This window comes from Pituophis catenifer, unplaced genomic scaffold (assembly GCF_029215685.1).
Source record: "Pituophis catenifer annectens isolate HBS135680 unplaced genomic scaffold, rPitCat1.0.hap2 SCAF_15, whole genome shotgun sequence".
NCBI lineage: Eukaryota > Metazoa > Chordata > Lepidosauria > Squamata > Colubridae > Pituophis > Pituophis catenifer.
In genome coordinates, this window is record NW_027256895.1 from 11,586,015 (window position 1) to 11,604,548 (window position 18,534).

General features: G+C 38.1%; 1 protein-coding gene across 1 annotated transcript; it reads left to right on the forward strand.

Moving 5' to 3' along the window:
* The first annotated feature begins 1,365 nt into the window (after positions 1 to 1,365).
* On the forward strand, positions 1,366 to 2,654 carry LOC139324745 (olfactory receptor 6X1-like). The gene is made up of 2 exons (XM_070954487.1): positions 1,366 to 1,380; positions 1,704 to 2,654. The coding sequence occupies exons 1-2, from the start codon at positions 1,366 to 1,368 to the stop codon at positions 2,652 to 2,654; spliced, it is 966 nt and encodes a 321-aa protein (XP_070810588.1).
* Positions 2,655 to 18,534: the final 15,880 nt, after the last annotated feature.

Sequence of the window (18,534 nt, forward strand, 5' to 3'; positions counted from 1 at the left end):
TTCTCATCCAAGAAGCTTCTCCAGGGTTTATGTACTTACGTATAACAAGCAAGCTCAGAGAGCACCCATGCTTCCTATTGCTCTGTATTCTTCCTTCTGGTTTTTTTTTCTTCTTTTTTTCCCCACATACTTTTCATTTCTCTCTTTTTATGCTTCTAAGCTGCCTAGAGTGACCCCATGGCTAGATAGATGGCAAATAATTTTAATAAATATGCACCGAATGTTATGATGAACTTTCATCGTATCAACAAGTTTACTCGGTCGTGCTCAGCTGGGGATGAGAATATTTTATATACAAGTTTTTTATTCTATTCAGAAAATTAAAATGCACACTTTCAAAAAAGAAGAAAAATTTACAAAGACAAAATAAAACTAGCCATTATTTTTTTTTAAAAAAAAGTGCATTAAAACTGAAAAACGACAGACAAGAACAGATATACATGTATCGTCCCTCACTAGTTGAATACTGATATATGTATTATAGTAATAATATCCCAAAGGTGCTTTTTCAGGAAGCTACTGGACTTCCTTTGTTTTTCCTTGAAGACATTTCACTTCTCATCCAAGAAGCTTCTTCAGCTCTGACAGGATAGTGGGGAATGGAAGCTCCTGTCAGAGCTGAAGAAGCTTCTTGGATGAGAAGTGAAATGTCTTCAAGGAAAAACAAATAAAGTCCAGTAGCTTCTTGAAAAAAGCAGCTTTGGGACAGCCGTGACATGCGTCCGTGTTGCATATCCAGATGAGTTTCCACCTCCGAATGTTGTCCTACTGCTCTCAACATCCCTCCATCAAACTCTGAATTTGGTTCAGCAATATTTTCTATCTACAGAAGATACAAAAGCTGGAAGGATGAAGAAGGCTTTAAATGAAAGACCTGGAAATCCAATAAATGAAGTCTTGGCGATAGTCCTGGGGCACTTATCATACTAAATGTACTAATATGGGGTGATTTTTTTTTTGGTATAAAGTTTTTTATTTCTTAGCAAATAAAAATTCCACTTTCAATTAAAGAGTGTATTGTCTGGGTACAAACAGTTTTGAAAAGTAATAATCATGGTCTTTACAACGATGTTCATTACATTAATATTAATTCTATAATAATAGAAATAATAATCATAATATTTACTTTTCTATCTTAACAAACCTCCCTTCTTTCATTGATCCTTTTCTTATATTTCCATGTTTCTAACTTCTGTTTTTGTTAGCTAACCATTGATCAAATAAACCCCATGTCAAAAAGTATTCTGTTTCTCCCTTAATTGTAAGTGTTAATCTATTCATTTCTGCACATTCTAATATTTTTAATCACATTTTCATCTGTAGGAATCTCTTCACTTTTACATCGTTGTGCAAATACAATTCTGGATGCAGTTAATACATGTAAGATCAAATATATATTCCCCTTATTATATTTATCCGGTAGAATACCCAACAAAAATATTTCTGGCTTCAAATCAATATGTTGCTTTATCATTTTTCCCAACCATGTATGTATTTTTGACAAGTTTTTTTTTTTTTTTTTTTTTTTTTTTTTGCTTTGGGGCATGTCCACCACATAGGATAGTACCTGATCTGATAGCATTTCTGTAAATGCACTAGTATGTTTTATGTGTTCCAAACACAACAGTAATTCATGAAAACCGCATTTAGAAATGTGTTTAAAAAGTGACTCATTGAAGATGCCGTATTTTCCTATCTTATAGGAGAACATGAATTTGACCAACTGTACGAGAGCGGTAGAGTTTATCCTGGTCGGATTGCCACCGGTAGGACAAATGGAAGGTGTGATGCATGCAGGCATCTTTCTGCTCTACCTCCTATGTCTGATGGGCAATGGACTCATCATTGTGATGGTAATTTTGGACCGCCATCTCCAGAAGCCCATGTATTTCTTCCTTAGCAACCTTTCTTGCATTGACATTGGACACACCACTGCTTTTATTCCTAAACTGCTAGTCAACTATCTCTCTACAAACAATTCCATCTGTTTCTACTGCTGCATAACACAACTGTTCTTTTACTTCTTCTTTGGCATTACAGAATTTTTCATCATCACGTTGATATCCTTGGACAGATTCTTAGCCATTTGCTATCCTTTGAGATATGCCACAATCATGACTTCTGCGGTTTGCTTGAAGCTATCTGTGGCAGCCTGGGTTGTGGTTTTTTCCTACGTGATTGGTCAGGTCATCCTGGTCGCTAACCTACCCTACTGCAGCTCCAACGTTATCAATCATTTCTTTTGCGACGCTGGGCCTGTTTTAAAGATTGCAGGAGGAGATTCACATCTCATTGAAGCCCTGAGCTTCCTTAGTACTATAGTCGTAGTGATGTCCTCTCTGCTTTTCACCCTCATTTCTTACCTCTTCATCATCTTCACCATTCTCCGAATGTCTTCATCAACCAGACAGCAGAGGGCCTTTTCGACATGTGCTTCCCATTTGGTGGTGGTCTGCATTTTGTATGGGTCAGTCTTTTTTGTCTATTTAAGACCTACTATGAAGAACTCTTCCTTCGGTGTAATCCGGTCCGTTTCGGTGGTCCATACTACGGTCGCTCCAGTGCTCAATCCTTTTGTTTATACTATTAGGAACAATGAAGTGAAAGAAGCGATTTGGAAAGCATTAAGAAAAAAACCCTCCAGTTTTCCCTAAAATCTAAACCTAAACTTGTTTGAAGGAGCAATCCTATTCTTCAAGATGAGGAGTGGGTGAACATCACACCCTTCCGGGCATCCTTAATGGAGCCCGCCTATCATAGTCACAACTCTTGACAGTCATTACATGAGGCAGTCATGTGATCACCTTGCTTAACAACCTCCATTCTTGTTCTTCTCAATGTGGTTGTTGAACAGAGCGTGGGTTGCCTAATGATTGGGGGGAATGCCTTGAGAGGCTGAGAAGAAGCCCCAGGCCCACCATACCTCTCAAGGCTCTTCCCACCCTCTGAAGTACCCCTTGTTCCACTTGTCTTCCCTCAGGAACCCCACAGGCCTTGTGGAAATAAATATGTTGAAGCTTTTAGAAATGGTTGACATAATTTTAATATATGGCTTAATATTCCTTTCAGTCTATGGACTAAAATTAATATTGCAGGGTCCAATCTGGATCGGTTACCAGGACCAGAGGTTTTTTCTTCCAAGCTTTGGGACTCATGTTGGACCCCATCTTCAGGGAATTTCTCTCTGGATAACTCTTTCTCTCTCTCCCTTCACTTAGCTTTAAATATTCAATTTAAACAACCTCTTGGTCACTAACATTCCAAAATCATGGTTAATATTGACATGAATGGACAAATACATTCAAACAAATTGATTGTACAAATGGTACAAATACAATCAAACTGATTATCTTCAAGGCAAATATATATGTCAGGGTTCCAACGGATGCCCTAATTAAATCATGAGCCTCGAGCCAAGCTTCAAAACAAATCCAGTTATTTATTAGGAGCTTCATGGCGGCAGGTTCCAAGTGAAACCATATCTGACCCCATGTAATTTACAGCCCAGGCTTGACCCTATCCCCCCCCAGATGTGTCATCAGTCACATTTGCCAACAAAGCAATTTCACAGGTTGTAGAGATCACTCCCCTCCAGCCACTGTGGGTAACCCTGGGAGACAGTCTTGACAGAGATCTGTCTGGAATGTGCTTTTGTTTTTAGCTGCCATGCTGCTTCACTCTAGTTGCAAGTTTGTTTTCCATCCCCCTTGCCTATGGCAACTCGAGAGCAGGCCAGGGATGCTTTCCAAGTTGACAATATAATTACAGATCTCTCTCTCTCTCCCTCTCCCTCCCTCTCTCTCTCTCCCTCTCTCTCTCTCCCTCCCTCCCTCCCTCCCTCCCTCCCTCTCTCCCTCTCTCTCTCTCTCTCTCTCTCTCTCTCTCTCTCTCTCTCTCTCTCTCACCTTTGGTCCACCACATAACTGTCCCATCCACTCTCACCACCACCAAAATGAAGATGTATGTCCATCACTACACAAAATGGTGTGCACATCTATCACGAGTTGTTTCCATTAAGAGATACACACATAGTGTGGATCACCTCAGAAATCCCTAATAATAATAATTATAGCAACAACAAGAGCAAGAATGATGGGAACAGTGAATCCATAACTTCCTTCATGTATTCAATAACTGTACCAAAGAGAAATTATTGCTATGCCCTGTGCAGTTCTGTGGTATATCTGAAACCATCTGAAATCTGTCATCTGCACCTCCATAACTGTCTGCTTTGGCTCTGCAACCAAACAAGACAGACACAGATTTCAGAGGATAATTAGAACTGCAGAAAAAACAATGGCTACCAACCTGCCTTCCATTGAGGACTGCACGAGTCAAAAAGAGGGCTGTGAAAATATTTACAGACCCCTCGCATCCTGGACATCAATTGTTTCAACTTCTATCCTCAAAATGATGCTACAGGGCACTGCACACCAGAACAACTAGATACAAGGACAGTTTTTTTTTTCCCCAAATGCCATCACACTGCTTAACAAATAATTCCCACAACACTGTCAAATAATTTACTAAGACTGTATTACTACTATTCTTCTCTTCCTTACTAGTATCTATCTCTTCCCACTTATTATTATAACCATGTTGCGTGTATCTTTCAATTATATTGTTTTTATTTGTTATCCTAGTATGATTTCATAGTTTATTAGTAACCTTGACTATCACTAAGTGTTGTATCTTTTTATTCTTGATGAATGTATTTTATTTTCCTTATGTACACCGAGAGCATATGAACCAAAGACAAATTCCTTGTGTGTCCAATCACACTTGGCCAATAAAGAATTCTATTCTATTCTATTCTATTCTATTCTATTCTATTCTATTCTATTCTATTCTATTCTATTCTATTCTATTCTATCCTATCCTATCCTATCCTATCCTATCCTATATGCCTTACCCAACTCCACAATATCTTCCACAAAACATACCTCATTTCTTCCCTTTCATTTAATTTTTAACATTTGTGTTGATATCAAGAGGATTAATTGGTTTTCTGATCCAATCCCCTGCTTAAGCAGGAAACCCTATTCTATTCCAGACAAATATTTGTCCAATCTCTTCTTAAAAACCACCAGTATTGGAGCATTCACAACTACTGAATGCAAGTTGTTCCACTGATTAATTGTTGTCACTGTTTGGAAATTTCTCCTGAGTTCTAGGTTGCTTCTCTGCTTGATTAGTTTCCATCCATTGCTTCTTGTCTTGCCTTCAAGTGCTTTGGAGATCCCTTCAAGCTGTGTTCTGATTGATTTGTTTGTTTCATGTGTACTGCTCAAGCCACATCTGTTAAAAATGTGCAAAGTTTCTACCACATGGTTGTAGCTTCCATCTTGACTTTTTTTAACCACCACAAATTTCGTCCCTCTGCACCCCCATCCCATACTCCCTGAGTTATAATCAAGGGAACATAAATCATTAAGGTTTTTTTTTAATCCTCAAGAAAAAGCATTTGTGCCTTAAAAGAACATTCGTCCCAAGAGTTTTGCTCTTTCTTTCTTTTCTTAGTTTAACATTTTTATTGAGTTATAAAATAAAAGAAGATACAAAATACAAAATTACAGTAGTGGCCAAAATTGTGGAAACCTTTTGGGAAAAGTGTATTTTCTAAAACGAGCTAATAACCCCACTTCTTTTTGGACTAATACCATAGAATTATATAACAATGGAAAGATAATTTAATCAAGAATGTTATTGCATTACATTCTTGATTAAATTATCTTTCTGTTGTTATATGAAGGATTTGCTATTAGAATACAGTTACAATACACAGAAGAAAAGTGAAATATGTAGAAAAAACGAGATATACAAAAATGATCACCACAGAAAAAATGAGATAGACAAAAATTATCACTATGTCAGTTAATACTTAGTTGGGTGACCTTTAGCATGAATTACGCCCTTACAATGTCTTCCCATGGAGTGAACCAAGTCTTTGAGTTCTGCAGCTGTTATAATGTAAAACCAAGATTGAATGATGGCTTCTATTAACTGGGTTTTATTGCTGGGTTGCTTCTGACTAACAAGTTTCTTAAGTCGGCTCCATAGATTTTCAATTGGGTTAAGGTCTGGGCTATTCCCAGGCCATTCCAGCAGTGGAATATGATTATCTTGAAAATCCAAAAAAAGTGGTGTTAGTAGCCATCAAACCTCAAAAATACACTTTTCCGAAATATACTTTTCCACAATTTTGGCCACTAGTGTAAAAGAAGATACAAAATTAAAAAGTAAATAGGAAAACAGTGTGGAGGAAGAGGGGGAAGAGAAGTGAGGAAGGATAAAAAAAGAAAAGAAAATATAAACATTGACTTCTGACTCTCTCTGTTGTAATAAAATGAGGCAAAATGAGGCATTAACATCAAATAAATAGAGCCTTGGTAGTACAGTGGTCTATGATAAAAAGAGCCTTGGTAGTACAGTGGTCTAAGGCATCCTGTTATTAAGCTGGTTATTAAGACCAGCTGCCTGCTATTACTGCAGGTTCGAATCTCGCCAAGGCTCAAGGTTGACTCAGCTTTCCATCCTTTCTAAAGTAGGTAAATTGAGGACCCAGTTGTGGGGGCAATAAGCTGACTTTGTATAAATATACAAAAAGGATGAAGGCTATTGCTGAGCACATTGTAAGCCGCCCTGAGTCTCCGGAGAAGGGCGGCATATAAATCAAATTAAAAAAAAAAAATCACAACTTTTTTCATTTTTTCATAATAATACGAACAAGCCATTTCTATAAAGATCTATCATTCTAATCAGTAAAACCCAAAATCCAAAGTTTCATTTTTTTTCCCACTTCAAGCACAAAACTCAAAAGTGGAAACAAACGTACTTATGTTCTTTACTTTAATCAAACTAGTCAATTTTTGCCATTTCAGCCAACTCCATCAATTTTGGCAACCAATCATCCGTAGTAGGAATTGAAATGTCCTTTTTGTGCATACAATAGTTTTGTTCTTTCTGAGTTACACTCGAGGTTCAAAGCTTTCAGTTTCAATGTTCTCCTCATTTCCTCATCTCCGCAATTCCTCGTGCTTCTGCTTTCTTGCAACTTCAAAATAGCATCTCTTTGGTTCCCACAGAGGCTTTCAAAGTGCGTATAGCATCTCGAAAGTCCCAGATGTTGACTTCTGAGATCTATCCAGACTCATCAAGTATAAAGATGGTGGTTTAGCCCAACCGCAACCTACTATAATTGTGGATTTTTTTTAGTGTTGCTTTCTATTGTTACAAAGTGGTGACTCAACTTCTACAGAACTTCAACAGTTCAAGTTTCATTCCTTACCCTACAGGGATTTATTTGGTTTCGTTTTGTTTTCTTGTTTTAAATCTAGGCTACACAAAGTGAAACTATTGAATAATAATGTGGCTTTTCCCCATTAGATCTTCCAGACTTTTTTTTTTTTAAAAAAAATTAATATTCCTCACCAGCATGGTCAATAGCTGGGAACTGGGATCTCTACCCACTTAGAAGTCAAGAGGTTGTGAAATATTAACTTGTGATTTCTTTTGTCTCCATCTGAGTCCATAATTTGGACTTTTCCCTCTTTCTGAATGAAGAAATCCTGAAACAATCACATGCATAAAGGATAATGTATTTAGGCCACAAATATTAATGATATCTGTATAATATCTGAGGGAGATGAAATAAGAAGTATTATATATATTATTATACAACTATACTATATACTATTCTACCTATATATAGGTATACTATACTGTACTATACTATACTATACTATACTATACTATACTATACTATACTATACTATACCATACCATACCATACCATACCATACCATACCATAACATAACATAACATACCATACCATAACATAACATAACATAACATAACATAACATAACATAACATAACATAACATAACATACCATTCTACAATATAGTATTACTCCACTGATTTTTCAGCATTAAATGTACCGCATGATGCCAAAATGATAATAGTAGTAAAATAGTAGGCAGATAGTACCACATATGTTTGTGCTGTTGGAATTCAATTGTTGGTTTTGTTTCTTTTAGTTTTGCTTGTTGTCCTAGAAAAAAGGATATGATAGGGTAGGGTAGGGTAGGGTAGGGTAGAATAGAATAGAATAGAATAGAATAGAATAGAATAGAATAGAATAGAATAGAATAGAATAGAATAGAATAGAATAGAATAGAACAGGGAAAGGGAAAGGGAAAGGGAAAGGGAAAGGGAAAGGGAAAGGGAAAGGGAAAGGGAAAGGGAAAGGGAAAGGGAAGGATAGGATAGGATAGGATAGGATAGGATAGGATAGGATAGGATAGGATAGGATAGGAGAATAGGATAGAGTAGAGTAGAGTAGAGTAGAAGTACAGTGCAGTGCAGTACAATACAATACAATACAATACAATACAATACAATACAATACAATACAATACAATACAATACAATACAATACAATACAATACAATACAATACAATACAATACTTGATCATGACTGTGGGATCCTTGGTTCTTTCTGACCTTGGTTGTTTTCTTGCAGACTTTTTGTTACCAAACTAGGTAACATCATCAGTGCACCAAATTATGATCATGATTGGAGCATAGTCCTCCGGTGCTGTTCTTTTGGGTCTTTTTTGAAAAGGAGAAGGGTCCTTCAAGTTGCCTTCAGGTCTGGTTGATTTCATGGATACATCCGAGCAATGTTAGGGTGCTGGTTTGTTCTTGCCTTTTTCCAGAACTGCCATTTTATGTGTGTGTAGGAGGATTCTTCTTAGTGTAAGCATATAGATTTCTTAATGCTCATCCCTGCATTGTTTAGGTCCAATGATTCCTTCTAATGGTACTAAAAAGATACAGGTAGTCCTTGGCTTATGACCACAGTGGAGCCCACAATTTCTGTTGCTAAATGAGACCTTTGTTAAGTGAGCTTTGCCCCATTTTATGACCTTCTGGCCATAACTGTTAAGTGAATCACTGCAGTTGTTGTATCCTTAGTAAGACCACACCTGAAATACTGCATCCAGTTTTGGTCACCACATTACAACTAAGATGATTAAGGGCCTGGTGACAAAAAGATATGAACAACAGTTGCAAGAATTGCGTTTGGCCAATCTAGAGAAAAGAAGGCCTAGAGGGGACATGATAGCAGTATTCAAGTATTTGAGGAGCTGCCACAAAGAAGAGGGGATCAAATTATTCTCCAAAGCACCTAAAGGCAGGACATGAAACTCTTGGGACGAATTTTCTTTTAAGGCACAAATGCTTTTTCTTGAGGATTAAAAAAAAACCTTAATGATTTATGTTCCCTTGATTATAACTCAGGGAGAATGGGATGGGGGTGCAGAGGAACGAAATTTGTGGTGGTTAAAAAAAGTCAAGATGGAAGCTACAACCATGTGGTAGAAACTTTGCACATTTTTAACAGATGTGGCTTAAGCAGTACACATGAAACAAATCAATCAATCAGAACACAGCTTGAAGGGATCTCCAAAGCACCTGAAGGCAAGACAAGAAGCAATGGATGGAAACTAATCAAGCAGAGAAGCAACCTAGAACTCAGGAGAAATTTCCAAACAGTGACAACAATTAATCAGTGGAACAACTTGCATTCAGTAGTTGTGAATGCTCCAATACTGGTGGTTTTTAAGAAGAGATTGGACAAATATTTGTCTGGAATACAATAGGGTTTCCTGCTTAAGCAGGGGATTGGATCAGAAAACCAATTAATCCTCTTGATATCAACACAAATGTTAAAAATTAAATGAAAGGGAAGAAATGAGGTATGTTTTGTGGAAGATATTGTGGAGTTGGGTAAGGCATATAGGATAGGATAGGATAGAATAGAATAGAATAGAATAGAATAGAATAGAATAGAATAGAGTAGAGTAGAGTAGAGTAGAGTAGAGTAGAGTAGAGCAGAGCAGAGCAGAGCAGAGCAGAGCAGAGCAGAGCAGAACAGAACAGAACAGAACAGAACAGAATAGAATAGAATAGAATAGAATAGAATAGAATAGAATAGAATAGAATAGAAAATATGGAATGGAATGGAATGGAATGGAATGGAATGGAATGGAATGGAGTAGAGTAGAGTAGAGTAGAGTAGAGTAGAGTAGAGTAGAGTAGAGTAGAGTAGAGTAGAGTAGAGTAGAATAGAATAGAATAGAATAGAATTCTTTATTGGCCAAGTGTGATTGGACACACAAGGAATTTGTCTTTGGTTCATATGCTCTCAGTGTACATAAGGAAAATAAAATACATTCATCAAGAATAAAAAGATACAACACTTAGTGATAGTCAAGGTTACTAATAAACTATAAAATCATACTAGGATAAAGAGAAGCAACCTGGAATTAAGGAGAAACTTCCTAACAGTGAGGACAATTAACCAGTTGAACAACTTGCCTTCAGAAGCTGTGGGTGCTCCATCACTGGAGCTTTTTAGGAAGAGACTAGACAGACACTTATTTGAAATGGTATACGGTCTCCTGCTTGAGGGGACAAGAAGTCCTCCAAGATCCCTTCCGGCTCTGTTCTGTTCTATTCCCACGATGACGAACCTATGGCACGCATGCCGGAAGTGGCACGCAGACTTACCTGAAGCTGCGCATGTGCGCCCCCCCCAGCTGGTGTTCAGTCCTCTGCTGTGCATGCGTGCAATTCAGGGGAAGACCCCGCTGGTCTTCGGAGCTCTCCTGCGCATGCGTGCGTGTTTGCTCATGCGTGCGAGACGACTGGTGCGCAGAGCGCATGCACAGACAGCATTCTTGGGTGTGCATTGCATGTGCAAAAACCACGTGCATGTGCAGATGGTGAGACTGTGTGTGGCGCGCGCTCGGGCACATGCGTGAAAGCTGTGCACATGTGCAGATGGTATGGTTGTGCGTGCAGTGCACAGGGGGGGCCGCGCGAGAAAGCTGTGCGCATGCGCAGATGGTGCAGTTGCGCATGCAGTGCATGGAGAGTAGCCATGTGTTAGCGCAGATGGTATGTAACTGCGCGCAACGTGCGTAGCACATTCCTGTTCAGCACTCGGTAAGTAAAAGGTTCGCCACCACTCTTCTCTTCTCTTCTCTTCTCTTCTCTTCTCTTCTCTTCTCTTCTCTTCTCTTCTCTTCTCTTCTCTTCTCTTCTCTTCTCTTCTCTTCTCTTCTCTTCTCTTCTCCTCCTCTCCTCTCCTCTCCTCTCCTCTCCTCTCCTCTCCTCTCCTCTCCTCTCCTCTCCTCTCCTCTACTCTACTCTATTCTATTCTATTCTATTCTATTCTATTCTATTCTACACTGAATTCTGAAGAATGGAAGGCTGAGTCAACCTTGAGCCGTTCGGGATAGAACTGCAAAACTGCTGGCAACCGGCAATCAGCAGAAGTAGCCTGCAGTATTGCATTCTAACCACTGCGCCATCACTGTTTTTATGGTGGGTCACACAGTCAGACAAATGTTTATTCAATTTTATTCATCTACTGAGTCCATCCCAAGGATCTGGGATAGACAGATGTTGTTGTTTAATAATATTAAATGTCTTGTTGCAGGATCTCAGTTCTTCCAGGTAAAACTGCCTTTTGTAATTGACCAACGGGGATTTTGTCAATGTCCACAGTGTTCAAAGAGTGTTCCAGATGTTTCGGGATTGCACACAAGGCATCTATCCTTAGTGGCCTTATTTTTGCTTTCTTTTGCCATTGTCGTTCTTCTTCTATTTCCCGGTCTTTGGATTTTGTGATTTACTCAGCTCTTTCTCTTCTCTTCTGCTCCAAGTAGTACAAAGTCCCTATCCAGACATTTTTGTCTTACTTATCAAAAATTAATTATTATCATTCCTTTGATTAAACACAACAGAAAAGGCAAAAATAGAGAAATAGCAGGGGGAAAATATAAAGAGAATACATTAAAGAAACAACTTTTTTTTTTTTTTACTTTAATTTATATGCCGCCCTTCTCCGGAGACTCAGGGCGGCTTACAATGCGTTAAGCAATAGCCTTCATACTTTTGTATATTTATACAAAGTCAGTTTATTGCTCCCACAATCTGGGTCCTCATTTTACCTACCTTTGAAAGGATGGAAGGCTGAGTCAACCTTGAGCCCGGTGAGATTTGAACTTGCAGTAATTGCAAGCAGCAGATGTTAATAACAGTGCTTTAGTCCACTGTACTATCAGGCTCTTCCCAACAATATGTAGGTTTTTCATGTATATCTATCTTTATGTAACATTTATATGAATATATGAAAATGTTATATAAAGATAGATATACATGAAAAACCTATATATTGTTGGGATAGATAGATAGATAGATAGATAGATAGATAGATAGATGATAAATAGATAGATAGATAGATAGATAGATAGATAGATAGATAGATGATAGATAGATAGATGATATAGATTAGATAGATAGATGATAGATAGATAGATAGATACAGTAGATACAGTAGATAGATAGATAGATAGATAGATAGATAGATAGATAGATAGATAGATAGATAATGATAGATAGATAGATAGATAGATAGATAGATAGATAGATAGATAGAATAGATAGATAATGATAGATAGATAGATAGATAGATAGATAGATAGATAATGATAGATAGATAGATAGATAGATAGATAGATAGATAGATAGATAGATAGATAAATAGATAATGATAGATAGAAGAGAGAGAGGGGGGGAGAGAGAGAGAGAGAGAGAGAGAGAGAGAGAGAGAGAGAGAGATGATAGAGTTAGGGTTAGGGTTTTTAAGAAGATGTTGGATAACCATTTGTCTGAAGTAGTGTAGGGCTTCCTGCCTAAGCAGGGGATTGGACTAGAGGACCTCCAAGGTCCCTTCCAATTCTATTCTATTCTATTCTATTCTATTCTATTCTATTCTATTCTATTCTATTCTATTCTATTCTATTCTATTCTATTCTATTCTATTGTTGGGATTGTTGTTCCATATAAATGTTCAATAATTCATCCATAAGGTTTAAACCATCAGTTTCAAGGATGTGAAGGATGAGCATATTTTATTGCAATTTTCTCTAACCTAGTCTATTTTTCCAAAGTATTCAGTAACATCAAATCTTTTTTTGTTTAAATTTGGCTATTATTGTGTATGCATATGGTATTGTTTAAACTTTGCTCTTTCCTTTTATCACAATTTCTGTGGAATTTTTATGCAGAAAAGGGAAATGATAGGATGAGAATGACACATTTATTCGGGAGAACTTTCTAGAAAATTCTCTCTACCCCAAATCCTGCATACTTTTTTGGACTTATGTTTTTTTTTTTCCTTATCTTAATTCTCTTTTCTTAATTCTCTACTTAACTTTAACTAGTAATGTATTTTGTGCACTTGGGATTGCTCAGTTACAGTTGAAACAGGAAATGAATACCTAGAGAGTTGATTCATTTTTGCCTTCCTTTAAACTGAAGGCACCTGCCATTTGGGGAAATGTTTGAGAGCAATAATTGAGTCACAAAAGGCTGTTTTTAGAAGGTGCTTTCAAATGAACAAAATGAGTGGGGGAATATGGAGAACTGATAGAGCATAGAACAACAGAGTTGGAGGGGACCTTGGAGGTCTTCTAGTCCAACCCCCTGCTCGAACAGAAGACCCTATACCATTTCAGACAAATGACTTTCTAGTCTCTTCTTTAAAGCCTCCAGTGATGGAGCACCCATAACTTCTGAAGACAAACCATTGATTAATTGTTCTCACTGTTATGAAAATATCTCCTTAATTCTTGGTTGCTTCTCTCCTTGATTAATTTCCATCCATTGTTTCTTGTCTTGGTGCTTGGGGAATAGGTTGACCCCCCTCTTCTTTGTGGTAGCCCCTCAAATATTGGAACACTGCTATCATGTCACCCCAGTCCCTCTTTTATTAAACTAGACATACCCAATTCCTGCAACAGTTTTTCATAGGTTTTAACCTCCAGTCCCCTAATCATCTTTGGTGCTCTTCTCTGCACTCTTTCTAGAGTCTCAACATCTTTTTTACATCGTGGCGACCAAAACTGGATGCAGTATTCCATGTGTGGTCTTACCCACAGAGAGGGACTCCTCAGGGTGCCGTTGGCCAGACAATGTCGGCTGGCGACCCCCAGGGGGAGAGCCTTCTCTGTGGCAGCACCTGTCCTCTGGAACGACCTACCCCCGGAGATACGTAGGATCCCAGATCTCCGTGCTTTTCGCCATGCCCTTAAAACTTTTTTATTTCATCAAGCCAGGCTGGCTTAACCACCCCCCCGCCCCTTAGATATTTTTAATTGTTAATTGATTTTATTTGGGGTGTTTTAAATTTATTGGGCCAAAATTTGTTTAATTTTAATTTTATCTTGGCTGTCCACCGCCCTGAGTCCTCCGGGAGTAGGGCGGTATAGAAATTTGATTAATAAATAAATAATAAATAAATAAATTCTTTTTTTTAAAAAAAAAAATAAATTTTGTATGTGATGTTTTTATTCTTGGCTGTTCACCACCCTGAGTCCTGTGGGAGAAGGGAGGTATAAAAATCTAATAAAATAAATAAATAAATAAATAAATAAATAAATAAATAAATAAATAAATAAATAAATAAATAAATAAATAAATTATAAAGTGGTATTAACACTTCACGTGGTCTTGATTCTATCCCTCTGTTTACGCAGCCTAGAACTGTGCTGGCTTTTTTGGCAGCTGGCTCGTATTTAAGTGATTGCACACTAGGACTCCAAGATCCCTCTCACAGTTACTACTATTGAACAAGGTACCACATATACTGTACCTGTGCATTTTGTTTGTCTTGCCTAAATGTAGAATCTCACTTTTTTTTCATCACTGAATTGTATTTTGTTAAATAGCGCCCAATGTTCAAGTCTGTCAAGATCCTTCTGTATCTTAAGCCTATCTTACGGAGTGCTGACTATTCTTGTTAGCTTGGCGTTGTCTGCAAATTTGATGAGTTCCCCATCTATCCCCCCATCCAAGTCATTGATGAATATGGTAGGCCTATTGATCTAATGGCATCTAATTATACAAATACATCAGCATATCTTCTTCCATGAGTTTCTAGGCCACCATTCCAATTGAGTTGTTGGGTTCCAAGGAAAAGGTTATTTGGGTGTAGATGGCCTACACTGAACCTTGTTTATAGACCTACAACATACTTTACCTGTGGCAAAACAATAACAGGTCTGAAAAGCATTTTCATGTACATCTGTACAGTGTTATGGTTCAAAAAAAACTTCAAGATGGCAATTTTGGTTTGGCCTTTGACTGACGACCACAATTGAGCCCAACATTTCTGTTGTGAAGTGAAACATTGGTGAAGTGGGTTTGCCTCATTTTGCAAACCTTTCTTGCCATGTTATTTATTTATTTGTTGGTTGGTTGGTTCGATTTATATGCTGCCCTTCTCCGGAGACTCAGGGCGGCTTACAATGTGTTAAGCAATAACCTTCATACTTTTGTATATACCTGCTTAGTAGGGGTTTTTTGCCCCCCCCCCCCAGCGGTGTTCTATTTTATACAAAGTCAGCTTATTGCCCCCACAAACCGGGTCCTCATTTTACCTACCTCGAAAGGCTGAGTCAACCTTGAGCCTGGTGAGAATTGAACTCGCAGTAATTCCAGGCAGCTGGCAGCTAAGTGCTACTTTAACAGCAGTTTAGTCCGCTGTGCCACCAAGGCTCTGTTATGTTAAGTGAATCACTGTACTTGTTAAATTAGTCCAACTGTTGTTAAGTAAAGTTGGCCTCCTCATTGACTTTGCTTGTCGGAAGGTCGCAAAAGGGAAATGCATGACCTCAGGACTCTGCAAGGGTCATAAATAGGAGTCAATTGCCCAATATGAGTCTTGTTGTCCTGGAAGACAGACTAGACTAGACTAGACTAGACTAGACTAGACTAGACTAGACTAGACTAGACCAGACCAGAATAGAATAGAATAGAATAGAATAGAATAGAATAGAATAGAATAGAATAGAATAGAATAGAATAGAATAGAATAGAATAGAATAGGACAACAGAAGATAGGATAGGATAGGATAGGATAGGATAGGATAGGATAGGATAGGATAGGATAGGATAGGATAGGATAGGATAGGATAGGATAGGATAGGATAGGATAGGATTAAACCAGATGGTTCGTTTTCTAAACCCTTCTAAGAATGTGATTTTGTATTTGGTGGACTTAGCCTCATCTATAGAGCAGGTCTCTGAAGTTCTGGCAGTGCAGGCACACAAAATCAATGGAATGGGGTATTTAAACTATCCCCTAAATTGTGGTGGTGATAGTGGAGATATTTAACGTTCCTTAGTGGTCGTGGTTTTCCTTGGGATTTGGAATTGTTATATTGTTTCAGTATTTTAATATTTTTATGAAAGAAGATGAATCTAGGTTGCCCAGAGTGCTCCTGGATTGAAATAATTTGTCCATCACAACGATCAAGACAATAAATTGATAAAGAAAGCAATTCTACACATAAAGGAGATCCTCTAAGCTGATACTTTACAACATGCTTCTTTATTATTATTTGTAAGTTCTTATTTTAAACAACTTTTCCAAAAAGCTGGATGAGATAGAAAGTGGTGACCAAGGAAGAATGACTTCCATTGACATTCAGTTATGGCTTCATTGGCTTAATTTTTGCGCAGATGGATTCTCCACCAAGAATGGTTGAACCTCACTGCTAAATTAAGACACCACCAGCTCAAAAATCCCCAAACCCTTAACTATTTTTTTTATTAGAAACATGCTTGACATTCATGGGTGACCACACATCAGAGAGTTGTCATTTCTGGTGTTCCAGAATAGCAAATGAGATACAGCAACTATGCTGAAGAATCCCAGGTGGCAGTTTCAAAGCTGTAATCAACCATCCCCTTTGGAAGGAAGCCCAAAGGCCTCCAAAACTCTGTCTTCTAAAGTATCTTGCCAATAATCCGTTGTTACTCAGGTTAGATTTTGAACCAAATGAACCCTGAAGGCTCATGGAAGTCATGAAAAAAGGAAGAACAGGTAGACTGATCGATGAAGGAACTGATTGGCATTGGATTACTCTGATGATTTTCAGCATTCAATGCATGGCATGATGCTGAAATGACAATGAATAGTAGACATGTAATAAACATATGTATGGGTGTGAAAGTTGGACCATAAGAAAGGCTGAGTGCCAAAGAATCGAGGCCTTTGAACTATGGTGCTGGAGAAGACTTCTGCGAGTCCCTTGGACTGCAAGTCGATCAAACCTGTCAGTCCTAGAGGAAATCAACCCTGACTCCTCTTTAGAAGGCCAGGTCCTGAAGATGAAACGCAAATACTTTGGCCACCTAATGAGAAGGAAGGACTCACTGGAGAAGAGCCTAATGCTGGGAAAGGTTGAGGGCAAAAGAAGAAGGGGATGGCAGAGAACGAGGTGGCTGGATGGAGTCACTGAAGCAGTCGGTGTGAGTTTAAATGGACTCCGGGGGATGGTAGAGGACAGGAAGGCCTGGAGGAATGTTGTCCATGGGATCAAGATGGGTTGGACATGACTTCACAACTAACAACAACAACAATAACAATACAATGTTTGTGCTGTTGAATTCAATTGTTGGTTTTGTTCTTTTAGTTTTGCTTGTCATTTTTGCTTGTTATTCTAGAGAATAGAATAGAATAGAATAGAATAGAATAGAATAGAATAGAATAGAATAGAATAGAATGGAATGGAATGGAATGGAATGGAATGGAATGGAATGGAATGGAATGGAATGGAGTGGAGTGGAGTGGAGTGGAACGGAATGGAAGCAGAGTGGAATGGAATGGAGCAGAGTGGAACGGAATGGAACGGAATGGAACGGAATGGAATGGAATGGAATGGAACGGAACGGAACGGAACGGAACGGAGTGGAATGGAATGGAATGGAATGGAATAGAATAGAAGGAGATCATAGCAGAGCAGAGCAGAGCAGAGCAGAACAGAACAGAACAGAACAGAACAGAACAGAACAGAACAGAACAGAACAGAATGGGAATAGAACATTCTTTATTGGCCAAGTGTAATTGGACACACAAGGAATTTGTCTCTGGTGCATAAGCTCTTAGTATAGATATAAGCAACAAAGTAATAAATCATAAAATACAATCATAAATCATAAGATACAACCAATGAAGTGATAGTCATAAGAGGAGTAGGTAATAGGAAAGGTGAGAAGGATAATAGTAATGGCAAACCAGTTCTACTTGCAACTAGAAATTCTCACTCAAATTTTGTTACAGAAATATATCATGAATATATCCAAATCAGTTCTATGCTCATAAATCATTTATCTGACTATTCCCAATAATGAATAAGCTCTTCTTCAACTTATGGAGTATGTCTACGAAAGTTCTCCCACTTGGCTCTGGGTTGGACAACATAATTCCCTTGCGTTGGAATGGGAAAGAAATTACATTACAATAGGATTTGTGATCTTATAGCCTTAAGAACAGTGGTGGGATTCACCAGTTCGCACCTATTCGTGAGAACCGGTTATTAACTTTCTAAGCAGTTTGGAGAACCACTTGTTGGAAGAAATCTTATTTTGTTTTCTTTCCACTTTACAG